We start from the raw sequence: 24110 nt of genomic DNA on the forward strand, positions 1-24110 counted from the left end.
TTTTATTAACAATACAATCTTGAGCGAATGAAAAACGTACACGCTTTTTTTGTGCATTTTTCTAAGGGGAAGACCGTATCCCAAAATAGGTCAGTGAACCACTAAGGAATGTTAACAATATATCCAATTGTTCTCTGACAGGGTGAAAAGGGCGAGACTGGCCCCGGGCAAACGCGGGCACCCGGGCCCCCCCGGACCCAGGGGCCCACCGGGGCCCCCGGCCCGCCCTGGTTTGCCGGGCACGGACGGGACCTCCGGCGATATCGGATTTACCGGGATGGACCGTAAGAATAACAATAATATTAAGGATGATCGTGTTTATTTCAAGCAGCGATCGAGCACAGTTGCAAATGTTCAGTCAAGGGCATAAAATATCTATACCGCCATAGCGTTAATATATGTATATCAACGACCGTGGGCATTAAGGTGTACAGACATTATTGACGTCTTGATAAGGTACATGTATTTATGATGTTGACTGTTCATACAGTCACAAACGGGATTCTTATGCCACTTGCAACTTGTTCGTGATTTGGCCGTCTACCTAATGCTAACCTGGTTTGTCAGGGACAATATTATTATTTTTTACGTCCAATTAGGTAAGTCCAACTTCGAGAAGGAGGTCAATCGTCGAATCCAACTCGGATGGGCAGCATGTGGGAAACTCCGCAATGTCTTTTCGTCCAAAATTTCCTCAGTGCCTTAAGACAAAAGTCTTTAACCAATGTGTTGCTGCCAGTGAATGACATATGGATCCGATACATTGCCAGTGGTACCAGCTATCTAGGTGTCTAAAATATGAGCACGCATTTATGCGACTGTAACATATAAGCTAAGATCTAAGGTTAAGTATAAAACACGGCGTATGTAATTAAACACAGCAAAAAATAACCTAAAGGGCGTACGTCCTTTCTTTAACTATATTATAGGCAAACATTTATGTAAATAAGGAAAGAAAGAATAATTTTATTTGCCCAAATTTCGGCACAGCAAAAAAAACACAATTAAAAATAAGACAACCTTATTACATACTAAAAAGAAAGAAAAAAAGACATTGTGCGAAAGAAGCAAAAAGGCCATACTCAGCGTGTTGCCACGGCAAGCGCAGCGCTGGTTTTCAGTATAACCCTGAAATACTACAGTAATTCCTAATATCTTACTAGAAGGTTCAAAGACAAGGTACATATCGACGCTTGAAAGAAATTGACTAAGCGACATTTTTTTTAAAGATAGTAAGATATACATGTTCGGAATCAGTAAATGTTTCTCTGTCGTTATTATTAATATTCACAAACACATATATTATGTGAATTGATTGTGTGTCGTGGGTTAATTTTCAATACAGGCCTTACAAAGTTAATTCAATAACAATTGATTAACCTTCATAACCTTTTCATTTGGAACTGAAATATAATCAAAATGGTTACGTCTTACAAACATTCATGACTATTTAATTAAGCTCAAATATGAGGCTACAAGTTATCGTAATAATAAGTATCGATTTAATTTGGTAGGTAGTAGGATAGGAACAAAATTTACTGCCGTAATAAGTTGGTACCTTAAAAAAATGTACAAAACAAAATTAGTCTAAATTTAATGTTACATGTTACTCAATTAAAAAGCTATTTAGTTTTCATTATATAGGTACTGTTCCTAGCGATTACGTTAGACGTTTTATCCAAATTACTTGTCATAAAAGTTTCAGCGAAATGAATATAACTTTGATAAACTTGTTTTAATTACCAAACTGTTATAATGTAACCGCGGTGGTGTGCGATGTAAATTAATTGCGCCCACACGTTACTCGTTGTCTTGTGTAACCTGTTATGTCACGCTAAATTAGATATGCCAGCTAAGATAAGCGTAACCCTTTGCAGGGACCACCTGGCGCAGCGGGCCAGACAGGACCTCAAGGGCAAAAAGGCGAAAAAGGCGACCCTGGCCTTAACCCACTCGCCCTTGACAAGGTAATACCACGCTCCGAAACAAGTTACATCATACTGAAAAAAAAAACAAAAAATGACAGCAGGCTATTATTTTTCTGAAGATAAAGGTGAAAAAAGGCGATCGGGATACGACGGTATCCCGCACGCCGGGCAAGGGGGCCGAGGGGCCGCCGGACCGGGTCGCGGCCCCGGTTCCTAACACCAAGTACATGTCGATGCCGGGTCCGCCAGGGCCCCCTGGTCCCCCGGGCCCCTGGAGTGCCGTATGCCGAACTACCACCTGACATGTTGACCGATAGCCCTGGGATTAATGGCAGGGAGCCCGGCACAGGTAAGTACTAGACGCAATGATTACGATAGAGATGAAACAAATCGAAGGGCCGTCTATTTTCATTTTATTCGATATTTTTTGAAATAGATAAAAGATTGCCGTTATCCTACTATAAACATATTTTATGAGTATACGTTACAGTTTTAACGAAAATGTTTATGTAACTTTGCGACGTGTAAAGTTACATAAACATTTTCGTTAAAACTGTAACGTATACTCATAAAATATGTTAAACTAAGGAAGTTAATTTGCAGGAAAACACGGGATCCCCTACACATACTACGGAATTTAAATCAGATGATGCAATATCGACCAGAGTCTTACGGTTGGTGGAACTTTACTATTTTCTCTATCCCCAAATTTATTTATTGTACAATCAGTACAATTGCAGACTCTTCTGTTTTACCTAATCTGTTGATAATTTCATGAACTTACCGACTGAGTACCTAGCTTTATGAAGGCAACCAGGGATTTTGGTAACACTGAGGAGACGTCGGTTGAATGCTTAATATAATTTTGGTGCCTTTTTTTGTAACGTTACTATAAAATAATATAACTTCACTTGTTTACATTTGCTCAGAGACCGCATTTGTATTTCGCTAAAACTTTCTTCTAGTTCAAATAAAATAAAGTATAAAATGGAATATTTATGAGTTTAGTTGAAGGAAAATATTATTTCCCGTGCAGGCCTTCGGGAAGCTCTGGATCCTTTGGGAGATAACGTGGAGTTTGAGGATGATGAAGATGGGCGGACTATAGTTGGAACTATTATATTTAAAACTACTGAATCAGTACTAAGGGTAAGTATGATAAAATCTTACAGCCTTATTAATAAAAAACATCTAATTCGAATTTAATCCGAACTTACACTTGGACTAGTAACTCCTTGACTAAATAAGTATTAAGTCAGTTTTAAAATTTGTATTAATAAACATGGACTAGCGAGGTATTAGTTAAACATTTCTTAAACCTAGACTATGATGTAAACAATGGCAACCCAGCGTGAGAAAAAAATAAAAGAATGAGTCATTGAATGAACGAGGAATGAACCACAGAAAAAAAAACAAGAAATGTCTTTAATCTGTGGTATGAACCCCCATCCGAAGTAGAAAGAACCAAATATAACATGCGGCCGAGCATGGCGCTGTTTTGTAGTGTATCTCGCTCACTCTTGTTATAGTCACAATGGTGTAAGTGTAGTGGTAATTAGTTCTGACGCAAATTATCAGCCTTTTGAAAACAGCAGGGCTAACTCGAAACTCGAAGTTCGTGTCGTGCGGTCCCTCTGACACTTATATAGAGCGAGAGGGACGGTATGATACGAACTTCGATTTTCGAGTTTCGTAGTAGCCCTACAGTCACTTCAACATCATTGTTTGTTATTACGGGATTAATACTGAATGAAACTGAAACTGTTGAATAAAGATCGCATATTAATTAAATACACGTTAAAAATAATTTAGTAAAAACGAAAATATCACGGCCTCAGACTCTTATGGCAGTTAAGACTTTGATATGAGGCGGTATGTGACCACCTCTCGCATCACCTGCTAACTCATTTTTCACCATATCAACTATGAAATTGGCAGTATCACGACTAAATCGATATTTAGGTTTAAATTCGTGTTCTGAAAGCTCGAAAGGATTTTTGCGGACTTTGTATAATTTTACATGCCTAACCACCTCCTGTTCTAATTCCTCGAGTTCTTCAAGCTCTTGCACGACATGCAAATCTTCGGCATAATAATCCATGCTATACTATGCTATTTGCATGCAAAAATAGTGGTTAGGTAAATAAATTTACTACAATGAATTTCAAATAAATCCACAGGCAAACCACAATCATCAATCGAAACAGAAAAGTTAGGTTACTCCAATATTACTCCATCGTTAAACTAGGCATCACCAAGGATTAAGTTTTAGTCCGAGACTAAGCCTGGATTAGCTTACTCTTTCCTTACTTCTTGTTTATTAATACTGACTTTTACTAATCTCAAGTTCAACCTCGAATTAAAGTTAAACCTACTTTACTCCACGTTTATTAATAAGGCTGTTAATTTTTAAGTAAAGGGTCACCTCAGTGACTAAGTACCTACACCTACTAAAATCGATCTAGAATCTTTAATTAGAACTTTAGGATTTGTGTGTTTGACTGTATCTGCATCTATTTGTAACAACAATGATATGGCTAAGAAGTGCTCTTTGTTAATATTTTATGACAAGAATCTTGTATTTTTTGATGCAATTCTATTTAATAATTCTCTCTGTTGTATCGCTTGTGTATAGCTCTTTTAAAAATTAATTATGATACTAAAACAACACTTGATTTGCATAATTCATAAAAATGTTACAGTACGTGTACGTGTAAAGTAATTACATTCATAAGTAATGAGAATGCTAACATAGTACAGCAGAAATGTTGAAACTATTTTTTATTTAGGTACTTACTACTAGTTTGATGCCCGTTACTCCGTCAGCGTAGAATTCGTTTATCGCTATCCCGCAGGAAATATGCGCTTTTCCGGGATAAAACTATCCTATGTCCTCCCCGGGACTCAAACTACCTGTATACCGAATTTCATCTAAATCTGTGCAGCGGTTTTGATGTGATGCGGTTACAAACAAACAGACTTACAAACTTTCGTAATTATAAGATTAAGTAGGATGACATCTCAAAAAAATTATAACAAAAAAATAGAACCGACAGCAAAAAACCATGAAAATAATTTTCTACGAGTCTGAAGTCGGTGCCTCAGCACGAGCCAGCAGGAGTGGACCTATAATCGTCTTCCTCACCTACAACTATACAACTATATGTGAACCTCGAGGCAATCCAGCTTCTCGACAACACGGACTTAAAAAGACGACTCAAAAGAACTAAGCCTTTTGAATTAGTGTAGTGCTAGAATAGTGACTAGTGAATAAAAATGTTTGCAGTGCACAAAAGAACACATGAACATAGTGTCTTCCCCTTAAGGAACTAAGAACTGCCAATGGACATTTTCTTAGATTAAATTCTGATTAGATAGTTTAAGTTAAAGATAAATTGCTTATTAGCGTAGATAGGCTAGATTGTAATGTAATAAAGCACCTTATAAGCGCTTTATAAATTAAAAAAAAAAAAAAAAACCTACAACTATACGAGTATATTGGGCTTCAATCACTCCTGCTGGCTCGTGCTGAGGCACCGACTTCAGACTCGTAGAAAATTATTTTCATGGTTTTTTGTAGTCGGTTCTATTTTTTGTTATATTTGTTTTTCACGCTCTTTAGTGTAAAAGATCTAAGAAACAATAATAGCTTAATGTCAATTGATCGTCACCTTTTACGAATACTTGCTTTTTCCGATGCAGAGACGTTCGTTATTGAAGAGTCCTGGTGCTTCATCACCTGTTCCACTTCACCAAATGATGATTTTCAAGAGCAAATGCATGAGTTACTCCTAAATATATCGAAATTACCATAGGTGGTCCTACAATATTTGAAGAGTTCCCTCAATTTCCTTAGATCAGATCCTGATTTGGTGCTTATGGGACTTAATTCCTAGACGAACGAAAAAAAAATCTCAAATAACGGAGTTCTGAGGTAACAAACACAAAAAAAATACAACCGAATTGATAACCTCCTCCTTTTTTTGAAGTCGGTTAAAAACAAGTAAAAAACTAAAAATTGGGCTTTTCCGCAGCTGGGTAGAAACAGCCAACTAGGTACGTTGGCTTACGTGATTCAGGAACAAGCACTACTCGTCCGAGTCAACAATGGATGGCAATACGTAGCGGTAAGTGTTCATAGAGTTCATAAAACGAGAGTTACCTTTATTTTATCTTTGCATTGCACTAATTTTTTTCTGGCACTATTCCTGACGGGGAAAGATTAAACCTACAATTAGGTACCTACTTACAACAAATCACAACGCTCATTACAATTTGTTACGTTCCTATAAATCCATGCGAATCAAGATCGTTTTAAATCTAAACCGTCACAGAGTTCTGTACAATGTTTAAATAAACATTTCCTAACCCTTCGTCAGAATTAAAAAAAATGCATTCAAGTCTCGTTTATTACAAATAATACCAATTTCACAGACTGAAATAGAAATTGTAAAAATAAATTTTAGTAACTTTAGCACATCTATGACATACGAGATATTAAGCATCTATAGCCATCTCCTGTCATAATTATTCTTCATGGACTGACTTGTTATTTTCAGTATAAAATAATAGAACCGTTGTTTAGTTTTGTTTGGGTCGCATTTGTTTCGTGTGCTCTGCCTACCCCATAAAGCGTGATGTTTGTGTGTGTGTGTGTGATAATAGTTGACGGTTAGGTATTGAAATTTGAAATATGATCCACATCGATTAGTAAAAGCTCGGCGAACTATGTTAATAATTTATCTTTTGGACTTAAGTGGTTCTACTGATTATACTGCCGATCAGTGTGGACATTCCCCACTGTGGGCAATGTATATTGATAATGTATGAATATTCATACGAAAATATTAACCCAAAACCGTGACTTGAAAATCTGATAAATTTATACAAAATTGTAGTTTATGTGACTGTTACGATAATACGTAGGTAATTATGACCATTACATCGTTATATATACTGCTTTCACAAGTGTCATTATAGAGGATTTGTGTATGTGTGCAGGTAAAGGTACCTTACTCTTATAGATTACCGATATTAATCGGTAAGAAAAATTGATATCGGTACATAACGTATTGCAGTAAAAGAACTTTTTATATTAGCTCTTCATTATATTACTGTTAAATGTTATTATCGTCTTGGTTTTGTGTCCCGGCCCCATCTCAAACAGAAACAAATTAAAACTTTTCTTTATTGGAAAACAACTTCAATGCAATATATATTTTTTTTTTAATTCTCGTGCATGCATTGCATAGCCATTTGCCATAAATTTTTAAAGCCCTTTAAAAATTATGCATAAAGCACTTTAAAAAATGTTACGTTAACTTCGGTAGTATTATGGTGAAGCGGTGGAAGTCGTTTTAATAACGTTAATTAACACCTGCGGTCGTATAATTGACTGAAACGGTTAAAACAATGCTGTGACACGCAAAATCAGTTATATATATAATTTCTTAAATTGATTTTTGGGAATTATTAATAATAAAAATAGTTAAAAAGAATACATGTATACCCGTATTGCATTATCAAAATCTATCAAATGCAAAATACTTGTTTTTCATGCAACTTACGAAACAAAAATTTGTCTTCTGCAGTCACCTGCCTTAATTAAATATCTGCCACAGTAAAGCATCCAAAAATATCTCCTGCCGGATCTAGAAATAGAGTCTCGACATAAGAGTAATCATATCAGTATAGTTAAGATCCACTTATTGGTAATGTAATCTTAAAATACAAAGGTTGGACTAATAATAATAGTTAATTTTGTATATTTAAAGAAATAAACAGTTTTACGTATTTATCCGTTTTGTTGAGTCAGATATTGGTACAATACAAGTAGTCCAATCAGATTTATTTGAAAAACGCTAACTTAGATTAAAAAAAAAACAACAAAGTAGAATGAACAGCTTTAAGTTTACTGCAGGACATGAAATAATATTCTTTTTTTTTAAATTACAATATAATGTGTAAAACCGGCTAAGAGCGTGTCGGATACGCCCAGGATAGGGTTCCGTAGCCATTATGAAAAATATCAAGTAATATACTGCTATTTACTCTTAAACTACTAATAATTCTCAAGAAACCTCAGCCGCTATAATTTTCCTTGTAAATTGGATATATTTACTACCATTCTGAATTTTTTCAAATTTTTCCCCCCTAGCAGTTTAGATTTCACCCCCAACTTTACGTCAATGGGAGGTACCTAAAAAAATTTTTTTTAGTTTTTTATTTTACCATTCTGTCGGCGTGACTAATATGCATATTCATGCCAAATTACAGCTTTTTAGTACTAACTGTTTCTGAGCTTAGCCGCGGACAGACAGACAGACGGACAGACATGGCAAAACTATGAGGGTTCCTAGTTGACTACGGAACCCTAAAAAGGTGAAATAAATTTTTATTCAATAGGCACTAGAATGATGTGTTAATGTTCATATTAAGTAGAATTGTAATTGCAGATGGGATCTCTACTTGCCCTCCGGACGCCAGCAGCCAACGGACCAACTAGAGTGCCGCTACAGAACATTCTAGAAACTTCTAGTTTAGTACATCATAAAAACCCCACGGGGGATAGGGCGGTGGTAAGTTGTAAAATTATGTAAAATACAGAGATGATATCTTATAAAAATTTATGGCAATTCAAAGACTGAAATGTATAGCAAATACTAAGTCGTTTCAAAATCAGGACATAATGTTTACAGATCACGCTTGGTAACGCAGGTTTCGCAAAGTAACTTGAAAGTACCCGTTTCAAGAGTTTTGATTAATTTCGCCATTTTTTTTATTTTTTTGTATATTTCTGTACTTATAATCTTATCTTATTAGTATAACTAGTATTGTTTTTTTGTTATAAAACACGAATTATTTTAAAAAATACTAAAACTTTATTTAATTTTTAAATGTCATTTTATGTCGCCTAGATAGGCACATACGAAGTTTACGAGCAGGAGAAGTGAAATGTTTTTTTCATCGTTATTAAGCGCTGGTCTATTTTTCTGGTTTTTCTGTACATTTATCTTTCAGTTTGTATTTTCGATATGGGTTTTACAGGATGACCGTAAAAGTAACAAAATTTGGAGTTGAAATAAAAAATACAAAAAGGCAGGTGGTGTGCAAGGTCCGCCCGGATTGCTACCACCATCTTGCTCGCTAATCCTGCCGTGAAGCAGCAGTGCTTGCACTGTTGTGTTTTGGCGTGGAGAGTAAGACAGCCGGTGAAATTACTGGCACGTGAGGTATCCCATCCCATCTTAGACCTCTAGATTGGCAACGCGTCTGATTTACCCCTGGCGTTGCAGATGTTTATGGGCGGTGGTGATCTCCTACCATCAGGAGACCCACTTGCTCGTTTGCCATCCAGTCGAATAAAATAAATAAATAAAAAAAAACTTAATTGAGGCCATTGTCATTTAGTATATACAGGCATGGAATAACATCATTGACGAGCAAGCGTGATGAAAAACCCCTTTTTCCTCGACGTGTCTATCCACTCTCGCCGTACCGGCTCGGGTGGCTATATGAACATTTGGGTAAAATAGCTCGTTTTATGCTCTTGTTGTACAATCTACTATTTACTTTTATTAGTTGCGGCTAGCTGCATTAAATGAGCCGCATACTGGAGACATGCATGGTGTACGTGGCACCAACTACGAGTGTCTCCGACAGGGCCAGAAGGCTGGCCTCAGCGGTACTTTCACTGCTTTCATATCTTCCAGGTAAGTTAAATATTGGTGTATTTTTTTTATTTATATACTAGTTGTTGCCTGCGACTCCCTCTGCGTAGAATTCGCGGATACTATGCATTTTTAGGGATAAAAAGTAGCCTATGTCCTTCCTCGGGACTCCAACTATACCGATTTTGTCTAAATCAGTTACCTAAGCGGTTGAAGCGTGAAAACGTAACAGAGAAACAGACAGACAGAGTTACTTTCACATTTATAACATTAGTAAGGATTTTTGATACAGGCTATTTAGGATTAAAAGCAAGAGGCACTGGTTTACGGTTAAAACAAAAGTCATCGAAATCATACATCAAAAACTTAAAAAGAAGCTTTAAAAAGCCATCCCATCAGCACTCCCATCAGTTGTGCAATCCACTGGCTTTTTGCTTCCTATACTTTTTATTGACCGTAATGCAAGTAGTTTGATGGACATAAGGATGTAGCGTTGGTCCTGCTCAAGTCTCCTGAATAATCCAGTAGTAGTTATCAGCAATAATATCGAATAGGACGTATATAATATCTGATATCTGATAATGATAATAATGCAAGAATTGCTCGTTTAGAGGTATGTACCAAACAAACTTGCATGTTTGTTTGATGAATAAGGTGACTAGTTATATCAGTCATCCTTTTTAAAGATGTGATAATCTATATAAATAAAAATGAATCGTAAAATGTGTTGCTAAGCGCAAAACTCGGGAACGGCTGGACCGATTTCGCTAACTCTTTTTTTGTTGCGTTTGTTGAGAAGGTAAAACGGGGGCGAAGCCGCGGGCAACAGCTAGTATCCATTAAAAATAACAAAGCTGCTACGCCTTTTATTTCAGATCATTACATAAAATATCGCGTCAACTGGTTTTTATTACATAACAAGCGAAATTCAGACGGGAACAATTACACACTTCAATAATTCTTATATCAATTTCATTTCCAGCACAAATAAATATGCAAAATACTGTAAACGGAAAATATTGAACATTTTGAGTTTCATCCAATATTGTGGTATGCCTCTGTGAGCTGGGGCGTAGGTACTCGTAGTACTAAAAGCTTACTCATCTGTGCACTCTTTTTTATTGTTTGTTATATTTTATAGGTATTATAAACAATAGGTCAAATTGAATAATGCTGAAAATTCCAAACAGTTAGGGCTATGGAGTAGGATTAAGCAATTTTAACAGGTGGTAGGACCTTGTGCAAGGTCCGCCCGGATTGCTACCACCATCTTGCTCGCTAATTCTGCCGTGAAGCAGCGGTGCTTGCACTGTTGTGTTTCGGCGTGGAGAGTAAGACAGCCGGTGAAATTACTGGCACTTGAGGTATCACATCTTAGGCCTTTAGGTTGGCAACACATCTGCAATACCCCTAGTGTTGCAGATAATTATGGGCGGTGGTGATCTCTTACCATCAGGAGAACCACTTGCTCGTTTGCCATCCAGTCAAATAAAAAATATATATTTAAGCTTCAATGTATAGGAGTAATTTTATTACAGTGAACTGAAAGTGTCATCAAAAAGAGACACATTCTAAGCTTGCTTTTTAAATATTGTTAATCCATTAATTATTTCGTGGATAGCACATTGTCAATCAGATTTATCTAAATTATCAATTGACCTATCTCATATTGTATACGGTTAACAATATTGTGCAACTCGTAGTCATCAATTAAACTTTATTTTGATAAAAACAGGCTAGGTTAGGTTTAGACAGTGAAAATCTAAAATAAAAAATAGTGGAAAATCTGCGGAATATTTTAACGGATAATAATGATAATTTATTAAGTACTTTTCCATTGATCTAGTTATAAAATAAACACAGAATGTAAACCACATGTTAAAAAAGGTCAGCAAGGATTTTCTCGTAACAGCTAAGAAACCCTATCCTGGAAGTGTACGATATGTTCTTGGCCAGTTTTATTTAAATTATAATTGTTTATACATAAATCTGCCCCGACCGGAGATTAAACCTTTTATCATGGCTATAATATCGACTAGGTAATAGGATACAACTAGCGTACTATCGAATCATTTGATTGACCTATTGTTAAACACTCTTATACGCCATAGTGATTTACTTTTTAAGACTTTTAACGCATTCACTGCCACCGACGCATATAATTATTCATACATTTTGAACGCACATATACGTCGGTGGCACCTGTGGTCAGTCGAGTCAAGTTAGGTGGCAGTGAATGCGTTAAGTCACTGAGACAAAAAAAAATGTGTAAAGTTTCAGAACGGGCCACGCCTCGCTGGATTTGGTAGTATTACAAACCTACTACCATACTACGATTAATACCTCCAATTTTCTTATAGGGTCCAAACCATGGATTCCATAGTTAGCTGGGTAGATCGCGGCAACGCGGTGGTGAATTTGCGAGGTGACGTGTTGTTCAACTCTTGGAGCGACATTTTTGACGGCTCCGGCGCCCTGTTTGCGCACGCACCGAAAATTTACAGCTTTAGTGGGAAAAACGTCCTCATGGATCCTGGCTGGTAAGATCGTTAATAAGAACAACTGGATTGTAAAAATCATGGAAGAAAGAAGTTGGCTTTGAAGCCACAAAGCTTGCTCCCAGGTTCTGATTTACCCATAAGCTAATAAGGCTAGAGCCTAGGGCGCAAGGACCAAGGGGGTAGCTGGCGCGAAGCTGAGATGAGATTTACTCTGATGAAATAGTGCGATAATGGAATAGGTGGATTTAGTAGTAAGAAAAGAGAGTAATCTCATAAATAATAATTTGTTGCTTGGGGCATATTCATTGTTAGCCTAGGGCCGTTAGAACTCTAAATCAGGTACTGCTTGCTCCAACTTCTTTCTTCCTTCTTTTAAGGTATGCTTGACATAAACGTGCGCACTCTTCAGCTAATCTTTCTTACTAAGTTCGCTCTAATAGCATGCTGCGCTGCGTTGATTTGAGAACCAATAAACTGCTACTCATTATAATGAAACTACGTGAATATTGCTTTAGCGCGTTGCATAGGTACTGGTGTCAACGGATAGCATCACAAATTCCAAAAGTGTATAAGCGTTTATTTTTGCAAGACTGAATCCTCTGTTCCATATGGTCAGCAGTGTATTTGCTGCAGCGGGATAAATACTGTTCTAACGTTCTCTATCCATTGCTCGCAGGCCAACCAAAGCAGTATGGCACGGCGCCAATACGAACGGCGAGCCCGCAATGGATGCGTACTGTGACGCCTGGCACAGCGGCAATCCTGACAAGTTCGGGCTGGCCTCATCACTGCGTTCCAACAAGCTGTTGGATCAAGAGACGTAAGTAGTTTCGGTGAAAAAAGGACTTAAACCCACCAGCGAAACAATCTAATGGCGGGTGAATTTTCACCTGTGTGATAGCTTTTCCGAGTTTTCATTGAAATCGAGCCAAGGAAGGTAATGGATGAATTAATGATAGGTTATCAATTTCCCTGAATAAGCCATCCTCAGAGGACGCACCATATCGATTCATTATCATAATATTGTTTCAATAAACTGTCTGGATATTCATATTAACGTCTACTTGTCTGTTGCCTTGGGAATCGTCAAAATATAGCCAACATTATTATATCGTAGGCATTCGAGTGCGATTGGTTTTCTTGAGTAGGTATAACTCGAGAATGATAGAATGTATTTATGTATAGTTGTATTATTATAATGTCAGTTTTTTTTAAAGTGGCATATAAAAGAGCATATTAAAAAATTAAAACTTTTTGGTAAGAACTACCTTGAAATTACGCCTTGTAATAAATAAAAGTGAGTAATTTCTGTCAATAGAGTAATGTTCTTTCAAAAGAGTCCAATAGAGGCAAATATAGAGTGACTGAAGGGCAAATAAAAAATTTAAACCATGCCTTTGTTAAATATAAATCATCATCTTAAAAACTTACGATAACTATCAAGTGTGGTGAATCGTGCCCTTGTACATAAGATTGATTTCCAGTGTTAAACTGGGAAATAGTGAATAAAAATAGTGCCAAAGTGAACTTAACACTCTAAATATCTTGTGTGAATGTTATCTCGTAATAGAACATAAGAAAAGAACAATTAGCTCCACTAAATAAGTACGCGAGTGACTTTAAACAGCAGTTAAAAATAAAATAAAGTTAAACTACCCTATATTCGGTTAGAAAAAGTTAACATCAATTAACTAACATTTTTTATCAGAGAAATAAATACATCACAAAAACATAAACGTCTTGAAATTAAAAAGTGCATCACTGACTTGCGACCAGGGCTTGATGACGTTACCAATTTCACCCTATAAGTAACGTTACATAACGATCGCTCACTGTTATATTATAATAATACTCATCGCCTGCGTACCGAGCGACGGCACGCGTCGTACCGAGATACGGAGCGGCTGTGATAACTATCGTTTGTGTGTCGTTAGTCTCGTGGTGCAGGGTAGCGTGCAGTTTAAGGGATGTCGAAGGTTGGCAAAGATGCTAGTACGAACGCAAGGCGTTGCGAGTGTTGCGATGAGGAGATGAAATCTACACAATTTTTGAAATGTACAAATGCTGCTTGCCACCGGGAGTATAAGCACACTTGCGTTGGATACACTGACCAGACGTTCAAGAAACTATCTTCAGTTGTAAAAAAGGAGTGGGTCTGCCCTGCTTGTAAGTGCAATGCACGTAAGACGGGAGACAACACTGATACTCCGCTTGGCTCCCCTGTTGGTGACACAGGCGTTTTTACTCGGCAAAAGGTTAAAAATGCTCAGGCATCAGCACAGGAACCCGCCGACGTGCACAACAAAAACGACCTTCCGCCTTGGTACGGTTCTCTCGAGAACTCACTTACTGCTAAAATGAGATTACTTTTAAAAGATGAAATAAAGAGAATTTAGGATAATGAGCGAACAGGTCCTGGAGAGTGTTCGGTTCATGAGTGAGCGTTACGACGAAATGCATAGTCAATTAATGGCAAATCAGGAAGACATGAGCAACCTAAAAAAAGAAAACTCGGAACTCCGAACCTCAGTGTCAGAACTGTCTTCACGCTTAGAATTTCTCGAACAAAACTCCCGTGAATGTAATGTAGAAATTACTTGCCTACCAGAATTTAAAGGTGAGCTGCTACAGACAACCGTAGTCCAGCTTGCCAACGTGGTCTCGTATCCTCTTCAGCCTACGGATATTCTAGCCTGCAAGCGCGTTGCTAAGCTTAATCCAAACAACGAGAGGCCGAGAGCAGTAATCGTAAAGCTACGCTCTGCTCTTCAGAGGGATGAGTTATTGACAGCCGTAATAAAATACAATAAGAACAAGCAAGACAGGGCAGAAAAGTTGAACACATATGATTTGGGAATCGCAGGCCGCAAGTCCCCAGTTTTTGTCTCCGAACATCTATCTCCGGCTGTAAAGAGGTTGCATGCTGAGACAAGGATAGCAGGGAAGGCTAAGTCGTATAAATTTGTGTGGGTGCGTTATGGCAGAATCTATGTCCGTAAAAACGAAGAAGCAAGCTTGCTTCACATTCGGAATTCATCGGATCTCAATCGTCTTTAGGAGTTGAAAGAACAGTGAGTGCTTGTGCCTGTTATGGATTTCTTTCGATAAAATGGCATTAAATATATACTACCAAAATATGAGAGGGATAAGAACAAAACTCGACGACTTAAGACTTGCAACATCTTGTTCTACCCATGACATCATTATTGTCACAGAGACGTGGCTTCATTCAGGTATAGCCGATGCGGAGTTATTGGATCCAAGATACACTATTTTTCGTCGTGACCGAAACCTCCTATCAACTGGAAAGAAGGATGGGGGTGGCTGCCTTATAGCAGTCTCCAAAAAGCTGCCCGCATGTAGACTGCTAAACTGGGAAACTGAGTGTGAAGATTTGTGGGTTGCGGTGCGTGTTTCCGCCCATTATAGTATCAATCTTGGCGCAGTGTATATACCTCCGGGTGAGGCGTCGCAAGTGTACAATAGGTATTTTGACAGTGTTGGAGATAAGGTTGTATGTAGTAAAGACAAGTGTATCATATTTGGTGACTTTAATATTGCATCTATTGAATGGAATTTGGACAGTTCTGGCTTATTTTCTGAGTCAAAACCATGCGCCTCACCTGTCTCTACTTCTCTGTTTGATTTTATGTCTCTTTGTAATATGTTTCAACTAAATAACATAAAAAATCATAACAGTAAAATCCTGGATCTAGTTTTGTGTAATTTTTTGGGTCCAAGTGTGGTTGTTGCATGTGACCTTTGAGCAAAATTGATGCTCATCACCCACCTCTCGAAATGGCAATTGACGAAATTGAATGTGTAAGCTCCGCTACGCCTAGGGATTGCAAAATCCGGTCTTTTTTCAAATCCGGATTTTATAAATATCGACACGTACAAATCCGGATTATCCGGATTTTTCGAATTTTAACATAATTTTACCAATTTAAAAAAAAATATGGAATTACATTAAGAAAATGTAAAATAAAACTGTGTTTTTATTATATTACGCGTTTAATCAGTCTAAAACTCTGATTGGAAACACTAACTGCAGTAAGTCTGTGAAGCCTGTCTGCCTGCGGTTTTGCTGAATCAATTGAGCATAACTTTGTGTCTAGGAGTCATTTTAAGGAAGCTAATTAAATAACGCATTCTATATTTTTTTCATGCTAAATACATATTTATTTAAAAATAGGTTGACCATTTTGTGATTGTCGAACGTCGATCTACCAATATCACTTTGCGCAAATACTTGCTAATATCTTTGATCCTTCACCATTAAGATATTCACATTTTTATGGGAAAGTACATTAGTTCTGTTTTAGTTATCACGCAGAGTGAACCTCCAACTACCGAATTTTGTGTGCCTATCAATACAAGTCTGTCGCGCGATGTGTATGGGTCATCTTAAAAGTAATTTCCGTGGATGCCCGTTTTGCGATATACAATGATTTTAATTCAATGTTTCTATTTTTGTTTATTAGTTGACTTTGTTCTTAATTCTCAGAAAAGAGCTAATAGTACTCATATATAATAGTTTAGCAGTAATCGCCAAAATACTTCGTTGTCGTAATCTTCGGTGCCGTAATTCCGGTGACATTTTTGTTCACCGAAATTACAGATAGGGCAGCGAAATTACTAATTATGCTCATTATGATTGAATCTAACGGTAGTTTCATGTTAAACTCACTCGCTTACTCGCGTCGCTCTCGTGAAATATAAAGGTACTTACGGATTATGCTTATTACTTAGCACAAAAGCATGCTATTAATGAGCAATTACTACCGTGATACTAGCGTGTATATTTTTTTTGTGGCATGCTGGCTATATGGATCACCCTGCTTTCTTTGAGCGTACTACCTGAGGCGGAGGTGGAAGGACGAATGATAATAACAAGTATGAACGCGTCTGCTTAATGAACATGCCAATATATTATGTTTGTCATTTACAGTAGGTGCAAGTGCGACTTTGCAAATTATGGATAATGAAAGGTCAAGCGAATCGATTTCGCATTCGATTTATTTTGATCGAACCTACATTCAAATATTAGGAACAAAAAGAATATTTACATGTAGATAAAATAAATTATAGTTACGTACATAAGTCATAGTAATAGTTCGTAATTTGAAACTAATTTCCTATGTAATTAATAAAGAAGTAATTTCGCTGTCAATATCGTAATTTCAGTGGCGTTTTTTTTTCAATATCGCATAGCTATTTTGTTATTGAATTTAAATAAGTGCCTCTTGTATCATTGAGAGCCTAATGCAAAGTAGTATCCCAACGAGTGTTTATTTTCACCAAAAGTAAAAAAAAAAATTACCCACCGGAATTACGTAAAAAAAATATTTCAAAAATTCAATGCCATAAGCACACACAACCTTCAATGCTATAAGCACACACAAAACCTTAGATAGTTATTCTCAATTAAGGAACATTTACAATAACAATACTTACCTAATTAGACTTTTTAATCCGGTCTTCTAAGTAAACGAACCAATCTGAGTTATGATTGGATTTTCGTGAATCGGTTAAATAATTGCAGATCGCATTCCATAACATCGATCTTTTACAAAATCGATTCTTATTGCGCATCACATAAAATCATATCCCTATAGGTAGCCAGCGGGGCGCGGGGGGTGCCGAAAAGGTTATGTCACGTGGCACGTGGCAACATGAGGGCTGGCTAGCAGCGAAGCGAACGCATGAATGAATGAATGCGAGCAACGAAATTCAATAGATTCTGGTTAAATGTCAACTATAATTGAAATCCGAAAAAACCGGATTTTTAGGTTAAAATCCGAATTTAGAAAGACAGCAAAAATCCGGATTTTTTCGGTTATTTCGGATTTCGAACTATCCGGATTGCAATCCCTAGCTACGCCTAAGTCTTTTGCTACTCATAATTTTAAGAAAGCTTGCTATACTCTTGTCAATTCGAAATTAAATGAAATAGATTGGTTCTCTAAGTTCTCTGATTGCGTTACTGTCGATGATATGGTTTTAGTATTTTACGCCTCTCTCCGTCAGGTTATAGACGATACTGTTCCTTTTAGTAAGAATAGACAGCTTGGTCGGCCAAAATGGTTCAGTTCTGTACTAATGCGAATGATGCGAGAAAAAGAAAAAAGACGACTGATTTATAAGAAGAGTAAAAATCCCAGGGACTACCTTGAATATGATATATTACGCAAACGTGTCAAAGTCAAGATGGACAAGGATTACTCGGTGTATATGGCTTCTGTCGAAGATGGCATAAGCTGCAACTCCCAAAATTTCTGGGCGTATGTTAAAAGTCTCAGGAAAGGAAAATCTACTTACCCATCCACCATGCAACTTAATGGTGTTACTGCTGACGGTCATACCGATATCTGTAACCTTTTTGCAAAACAATTTTCCTCTATATTTTCTGCGAGTTCCCCAATGGACGACTATCTTAAATCAAGGATTTCCACCAGTCCTCACTGTTTCGCCAGCATGTCACGTATTCGTTTCTCTGAGAGTGACGTACTTAAGGCAATCAAGTCACTGGACATAAGTAAGGGCGCTGGACCAGATGGCATACCGCCTTTTTTTATCAAAAAATGCGCGTCTAATTTGTCACTTCCATTGTTGCTGATATTCAATAAATCACTTGAAACATCCACGTTCCCTGCGCTATGGAAAGAGGCGAACATTGTACCAGTATTTAAAAAAGGGGACGAAACTCATGTAAATAACTATCGCCCGATATCCATCTTAAGTACATTTTCGAAATTATTTGAGTGTTTGATTTATCCCAGACTAGCCTGGCACGTTAAAGAACAAGTCTCATCATTGCAACATGGTTTCATGCCACGTAAGTCCACAGCATCTAACTTAATATGCTACGTCAATGATTTGTCTTTCTCGGTTGATTGTAGGGTGCAAGTTGATGCTATTTACACGGATTTCACCAGTGCATTTGATAAAGTTGACCATAATATACTGTTGAACAAGCTCCTTCATGATTTCAGTGTTTCTGGTGAAATGCTAGCTTGGCTTAGATCGTATCTCACAGGCAGGAGGCAGAGGGTTGTAAAGGATGGGTATATGTCAGCATATTATCCAACTACCTCAGGGGTGCCACAGGGATCACATCTGGGTCCGTTACTTTTCGTTTTATTTGTTAATGACATTGGTGACGTCATAAAGAATAGTAAATTTTTATTGTATGCTGACGATCTGAAACTTTATAAGGAAGTTAAGAATACCAGTGATGTGGAACTGCTCCAGATGGACTTGGACAGTATCAGTAGGTGGTGTGCATCTAATGGTATGGTCCTTAACGTCTCTAAATGCCAACATATAAAGTTCACTCGAAATATGAACATAATCAACAGTAGTTATGCAATTGGAGGCGTTGAGCTTGAAGAAGTTTGCACTATAAGGGACCTGGGAGTGATTCTTGACAATAAACTAAGTTTTATTAGTCATATAGATAGTGTTGTCAGGGGCTGCTTTAAAATGTTGGGATTTGTCAAGAGGGTAGCTAAGAATTTCAAGCGCCCTAAGACACTTGAAACCCTTTACAATACTCTTGTACGTTCACGCCTTGAGTACTGTAGTCAGGTGTGGAATCCTTCATACCAGGTCCATATTGATCGCCTAGAAAAGGTACAGCGCTCCTTTACTCGGTATATGGCTTTTAAAGACAACACCAAAAGCATCGGAAAGCGCACAGGTTATGCTGGCAGGCTCGACCATTTTGGGATGCGTTCTCTCCAGCTAAGAAGGGAATACCTGGATCTTGTTCTGCTTCATAAAATAATAAATGGTGATATCCAAGAAAGTGGTATCCTGGAAAGCCTAAGTTTTGCTGTCCCGAGAGTCAATATTAGACCGTCACGAGTCACTACCTTCAGGCCAAGGTTGGCGAAGTCAAATTTAGGTAAATTTTCTACCGTGCGCAGGATACAAACGCGGTACAATGAACATCAGAAAATATACAACCTTGATGTCTACTCCGATAGTATTACTAGTTGGAGGCGTAAAATGCTTCTACCAATCAAATCACCAGTTTGTAAAATTAAGTAATAGTTCGATCTGTTTATAAATTCGATCTGTTTATAAATTTTGTGTTTAGTTGTGTATTGTTAATGTGATGTTATTTATGTACTGTCCGTTTAGTTCTCATGGTAAATGTTGTTGCATGCCTGTTATTGAGGTACGGGCTAGGCGAGTTTACTATTAATTTTAAGTGGTAAATGTAATTGCTCTGTACTTTGTTGGTGTGTCTATTAAATAAATAAATAAATAAATAAATATAAAAAAATATATTGACCCGGATAACTCATGTCTTAAATCGAGTTTAGCCCGACATGTTTCGGGCTAATCCGTAGCCCTTCCTCTTCGGAGCAACGCAACTCGGCGGCTGCTGCAACACGCGCACTGCCTTTGCCTTTTTTTTACGTTACTGTATATATATATATATATCTTACAAAGAAATAAAACAAGTACAAAATATTATTTAAAATTCCTAACTTCATTTAAACAGCTAGACGTGGTCTGGTATTTCATTCAAACACGCTAACTGCAAACAACCTAATTAAATTTTGCTTATTCAAAATGTCGCTTTATTCTCCCAACGTTTCCTCAGAGAGTCTTGTCACACGTGGGTAGGTATTGTACGGTTATACATAGAAATACGATAACATATTCGCGACTTTACGTATCTTTTGTACGTTGACGTCAGGCTTTCATTCTACCATTTTGTTCAATACGGGGCTTTAACACTTGTCTCCGAAGAGTTATAGGTATTACGCTTTCATGTTTATGCTAATTTAAACATAATAATATCTTAAATTTTCTTGGCTTTTGAACCCAGCCGTGCAATACACACGTAGTGTTTATATCGTCACATTCAAAAAGGGATTTAAGATTCAGCTCAGTCGTTTAGCGGAAATATTGTGTTCTGTGACATTTAGGTAGGTACTAGCAGTTATTTACATATGAGCACTTTATAGCATTTTAGAACGCTATTGAAATTAGGTTTAATAGAATCCGCTTTCAACCGCAATTCCTACATTTATATGAAAAACTACTTTAAGTCAACCTTGTACTTTCTGCTCTAGGTATTCCTGCAGCTCAAAATTAATAGTGCTGTGCGTAGAGGCTACGCCAGTAAACACAGTGAGGAGAAAAAAAAGATCCAAGTAAGTATTATAAAACTCGTTTCGTTGTGAGCATTATGCAAGCCTTGTTTCATTTAGTAGGTAGGTACTTAAAGTAGGTTAACATGACATGTAACGAGTGTTAAAATGATTAGGTACAGTCAAGGGCAAAGATATCGACACGGCCAAAGTTGCAAAAATATGTATACACGACTTTATGCACTTAACATAAAGGTCGTGTATACATTTGGCCGTGTTGATATCTTTGCCCTTGACTGTACATTCTTCAGATTCCATGCTCATAAAGTTCGTATTTGTTCTCTATGGGCTGCATAAAATTTTGTTTTATGTTCCACTGCATAAAGTAAAATATTCGTCTACTTTTTAGACCAAGACGATTAGGCGCAAGCGCAGTCACGAACAATGGAAGAATGTCGGTGTTAATAAAACATCTATGGCCTTTGGGTGCACTGGTTCAAAGGCTATTTACCTTTCGCTTTCTTTAGTTTCCGTGTGAAATTTAAACCAACAAAAAAAATGTAAAATCTAAAACAATATAGATAAAATAATTCCCTAAGCTTACCCCGAAAATAGTCCGCAGTGTCCGCAAAAACTCACTTCTTCACCAATAGTTCTTATTATTTTTTATACAAATTAATATTTATTAACACGGCGGCCGCCATCACCGTCAAGAAATCTCAAGACCGAACTCTTCTTTTTTCTTCTTTTTTTCAAATAGACAGGGCGCGTTGCCATTACGTCATTATCGCGACGTGTCTTCCTTTGAGGTCCGATGCGTTACTCAATCCCCAGGAGCAAGACATATTATAAAATATAATCAAATGTGTGTGTGTGTGTATGATGCCGCGTCCAACTATATTACCACTATTGATATTAAAAATGAAACAGTAGGTACATAAGAAATAAAGACTTTTGTTTGTTTGTTTTTTATAACGTGTTTTACTAAATTAGGTAAGATACCTATAGCTATCCATGAAAACAGAACTTGTGACTCGTCCCCGAGCCGCAGGCGAGGATTAATAATTAAGTTGCCACTATAATTTAGTTAATATATTTCGATATTCACAGGTACCGCACGGCGGATAAACTACGATTCCTAAAAGACCTAAATGATCAACGAAATGATACTAGAAATAAGTTATAGATACAAACTCCTTATTATATTTAGTTTAAGGAAAATTGTGAAGACTGTACATATTTTTAATGTAATGCCTGAGACGTTTTCTTGAAGCAATGATTCCAGTGGAGCATATCGACAATACACGAAATAAAGTATTTTCAAGATTAGAGCTACATCATTTTGCTTTTAGTTATGTCTGACTACATGATGCAAATTTATAAATAGCTACCTAAATAAAATTATTCGTAATTATCAACTAGCAACACTTAAGACTCGTTTCTAATTAACTCTATATTGAATCTTAACTGATTCTCAAAATGTTGTTCATAAAAAATTGACCATAATATTATTTGATTTTAAATTATATCAATTTCCATAATACTACCACCAAGTGAACTTAGTAGCCTAATTTTGACTACATTTCAAAGGTATTATTCATTGTAAAATACTATTCATCATTGTGGCAGCGTCCTGGCCTATTATAAAGTAAACCTTGATAATACTAATTGCAATACATTAGATGACTCGCATAATTTTACATACTTCTGCCATGAGCTTTTAATTTTATTTTGGATGTAATTTTGCTGTCAATTCACATTAACATTAAAGAATCCTGTCGCTGTTAAATTAGAAACAATCCCGTTATAATTATCTCATCATTACCGTTTTGATGCAACGCTGTGTTTAAACTTTTCAAATACTCTTATGCAAAAACAAAAACTGCTATGAAATAAGAACAAACAATCAACTCTTTATCAATTGTTATATTACTCAAAACATAGTATTTGACATCATGTAGTTAGAATTAATAAATATCGTTTATCATGGAAATATCAGCCATTTGAAATTTAAGTAGTAAGTATTGTAAATAACTCGGGCTTTATAAGTTTTCTATTTAAATAAATGTGTTACACTAACCAGTACTTCATAATGTATTTTACGGGTGTAAATAATTATCGAGAGTAAAAAAAAAATTTGACTTCATTACTCACTGTTTTACTTCTAACTCAACTCGAAATGTAACAATCGTTTTTGATATAATTGTCTTTAATTTGACGTAATTGGTTTAGGACAAGAATAATTTCAAATTATAAAGAATTGTTAAAGTTTGTTTAAGACTTCTACTAAAAATAACATCAATGCAATTTAAGTTTAGTGTGTATGTTAAAATTACCCTTGTAATTAAAAGTTGACCGAAAACAATATTCATTATACTTTTTTGTGTGGATGTAGTTTTAAATACTATTACTTACCAATTCTGTTATTTTGTAAAACAAAAATAATTCGGCCTCAGCTGTCGGAGTTTGATTTATATTGCATATATTATGTAAGTGGTATTCAATTAATTTTACGTTTGACTAGTGTCCTTACATTATTTATTTATTTGTATTATTTTTGATGATACCTGTGATAATGTGTAAAATGCTTTATTTCTTCCAATTAACGCTGTCAATGAGATCTTTTGACTGAATTTCTATAATTATATATGAATACTCAAATTAATATAAATTATTCGAATTCCAGAAATTAGCGGTAATTGTTTTCTTTTGAATATTCTGATTAAAAAATTGCTACATTTGACCGTTCATCATTTATTATTTTTAAAGTTATTAGCGTAAATTATCGGATATATGTTTCGACTAAGATATTTAATTTTGTTGAAACTTTTATTACTGTAGATTCAAATATGTATAAAGAAAATATCTTGTAATTTTTCATTGTTAAAAAAATGTGACGCT

At 36.4% G+C, this 24110-nt stretch overlaps 1 protein-coding gene across 1 annotated transcript; it reads left to right on the plus strand.

The window, feature by feature from the left end:
• The first annotated feature begins 2544 nt into the window (after positions 1-2544).
• LOC141430572 (collagen alpha-1(XV) chain-like) lies at positions 2545-24110 on the plus strand. Its single transcript, XM_074091343.1, has 9 exons — positions 2545-2602; positions 2965-3077; positions 5963-6055; positions 8384-8506; positions 9510-9640; positions 11959-12138; positions 12776-12919; positions 21192-21272; positions 22320-24110. The coding sequence occupies exons 1-9, from the start codon at positions 2575-2577 to the stop codon at positions 22393-22395; spliced, it is 969 nt and encodes a 322-aa protein (XP_073947444.1). The 5' UTR covers positions 2545-2574; the 3' UTR covers positions 22396-24110.

This window comes from Choristoneura fumiferana, chromosome 8 (assembly GCF_025370935.1).
Source record: "Choristoneura fumiferana chromosome 8, NRCan_CFum_1, whole genome shotgun sequence".
In the NCBI taxonomy this organism is placed as follows: domain Eukaryota; kingdom Metazoa; phylum Arthropoda; class Insecta; order Lepidoptera; family Tortricidae; genus Choristoneura; species Choristoneura fumiferana.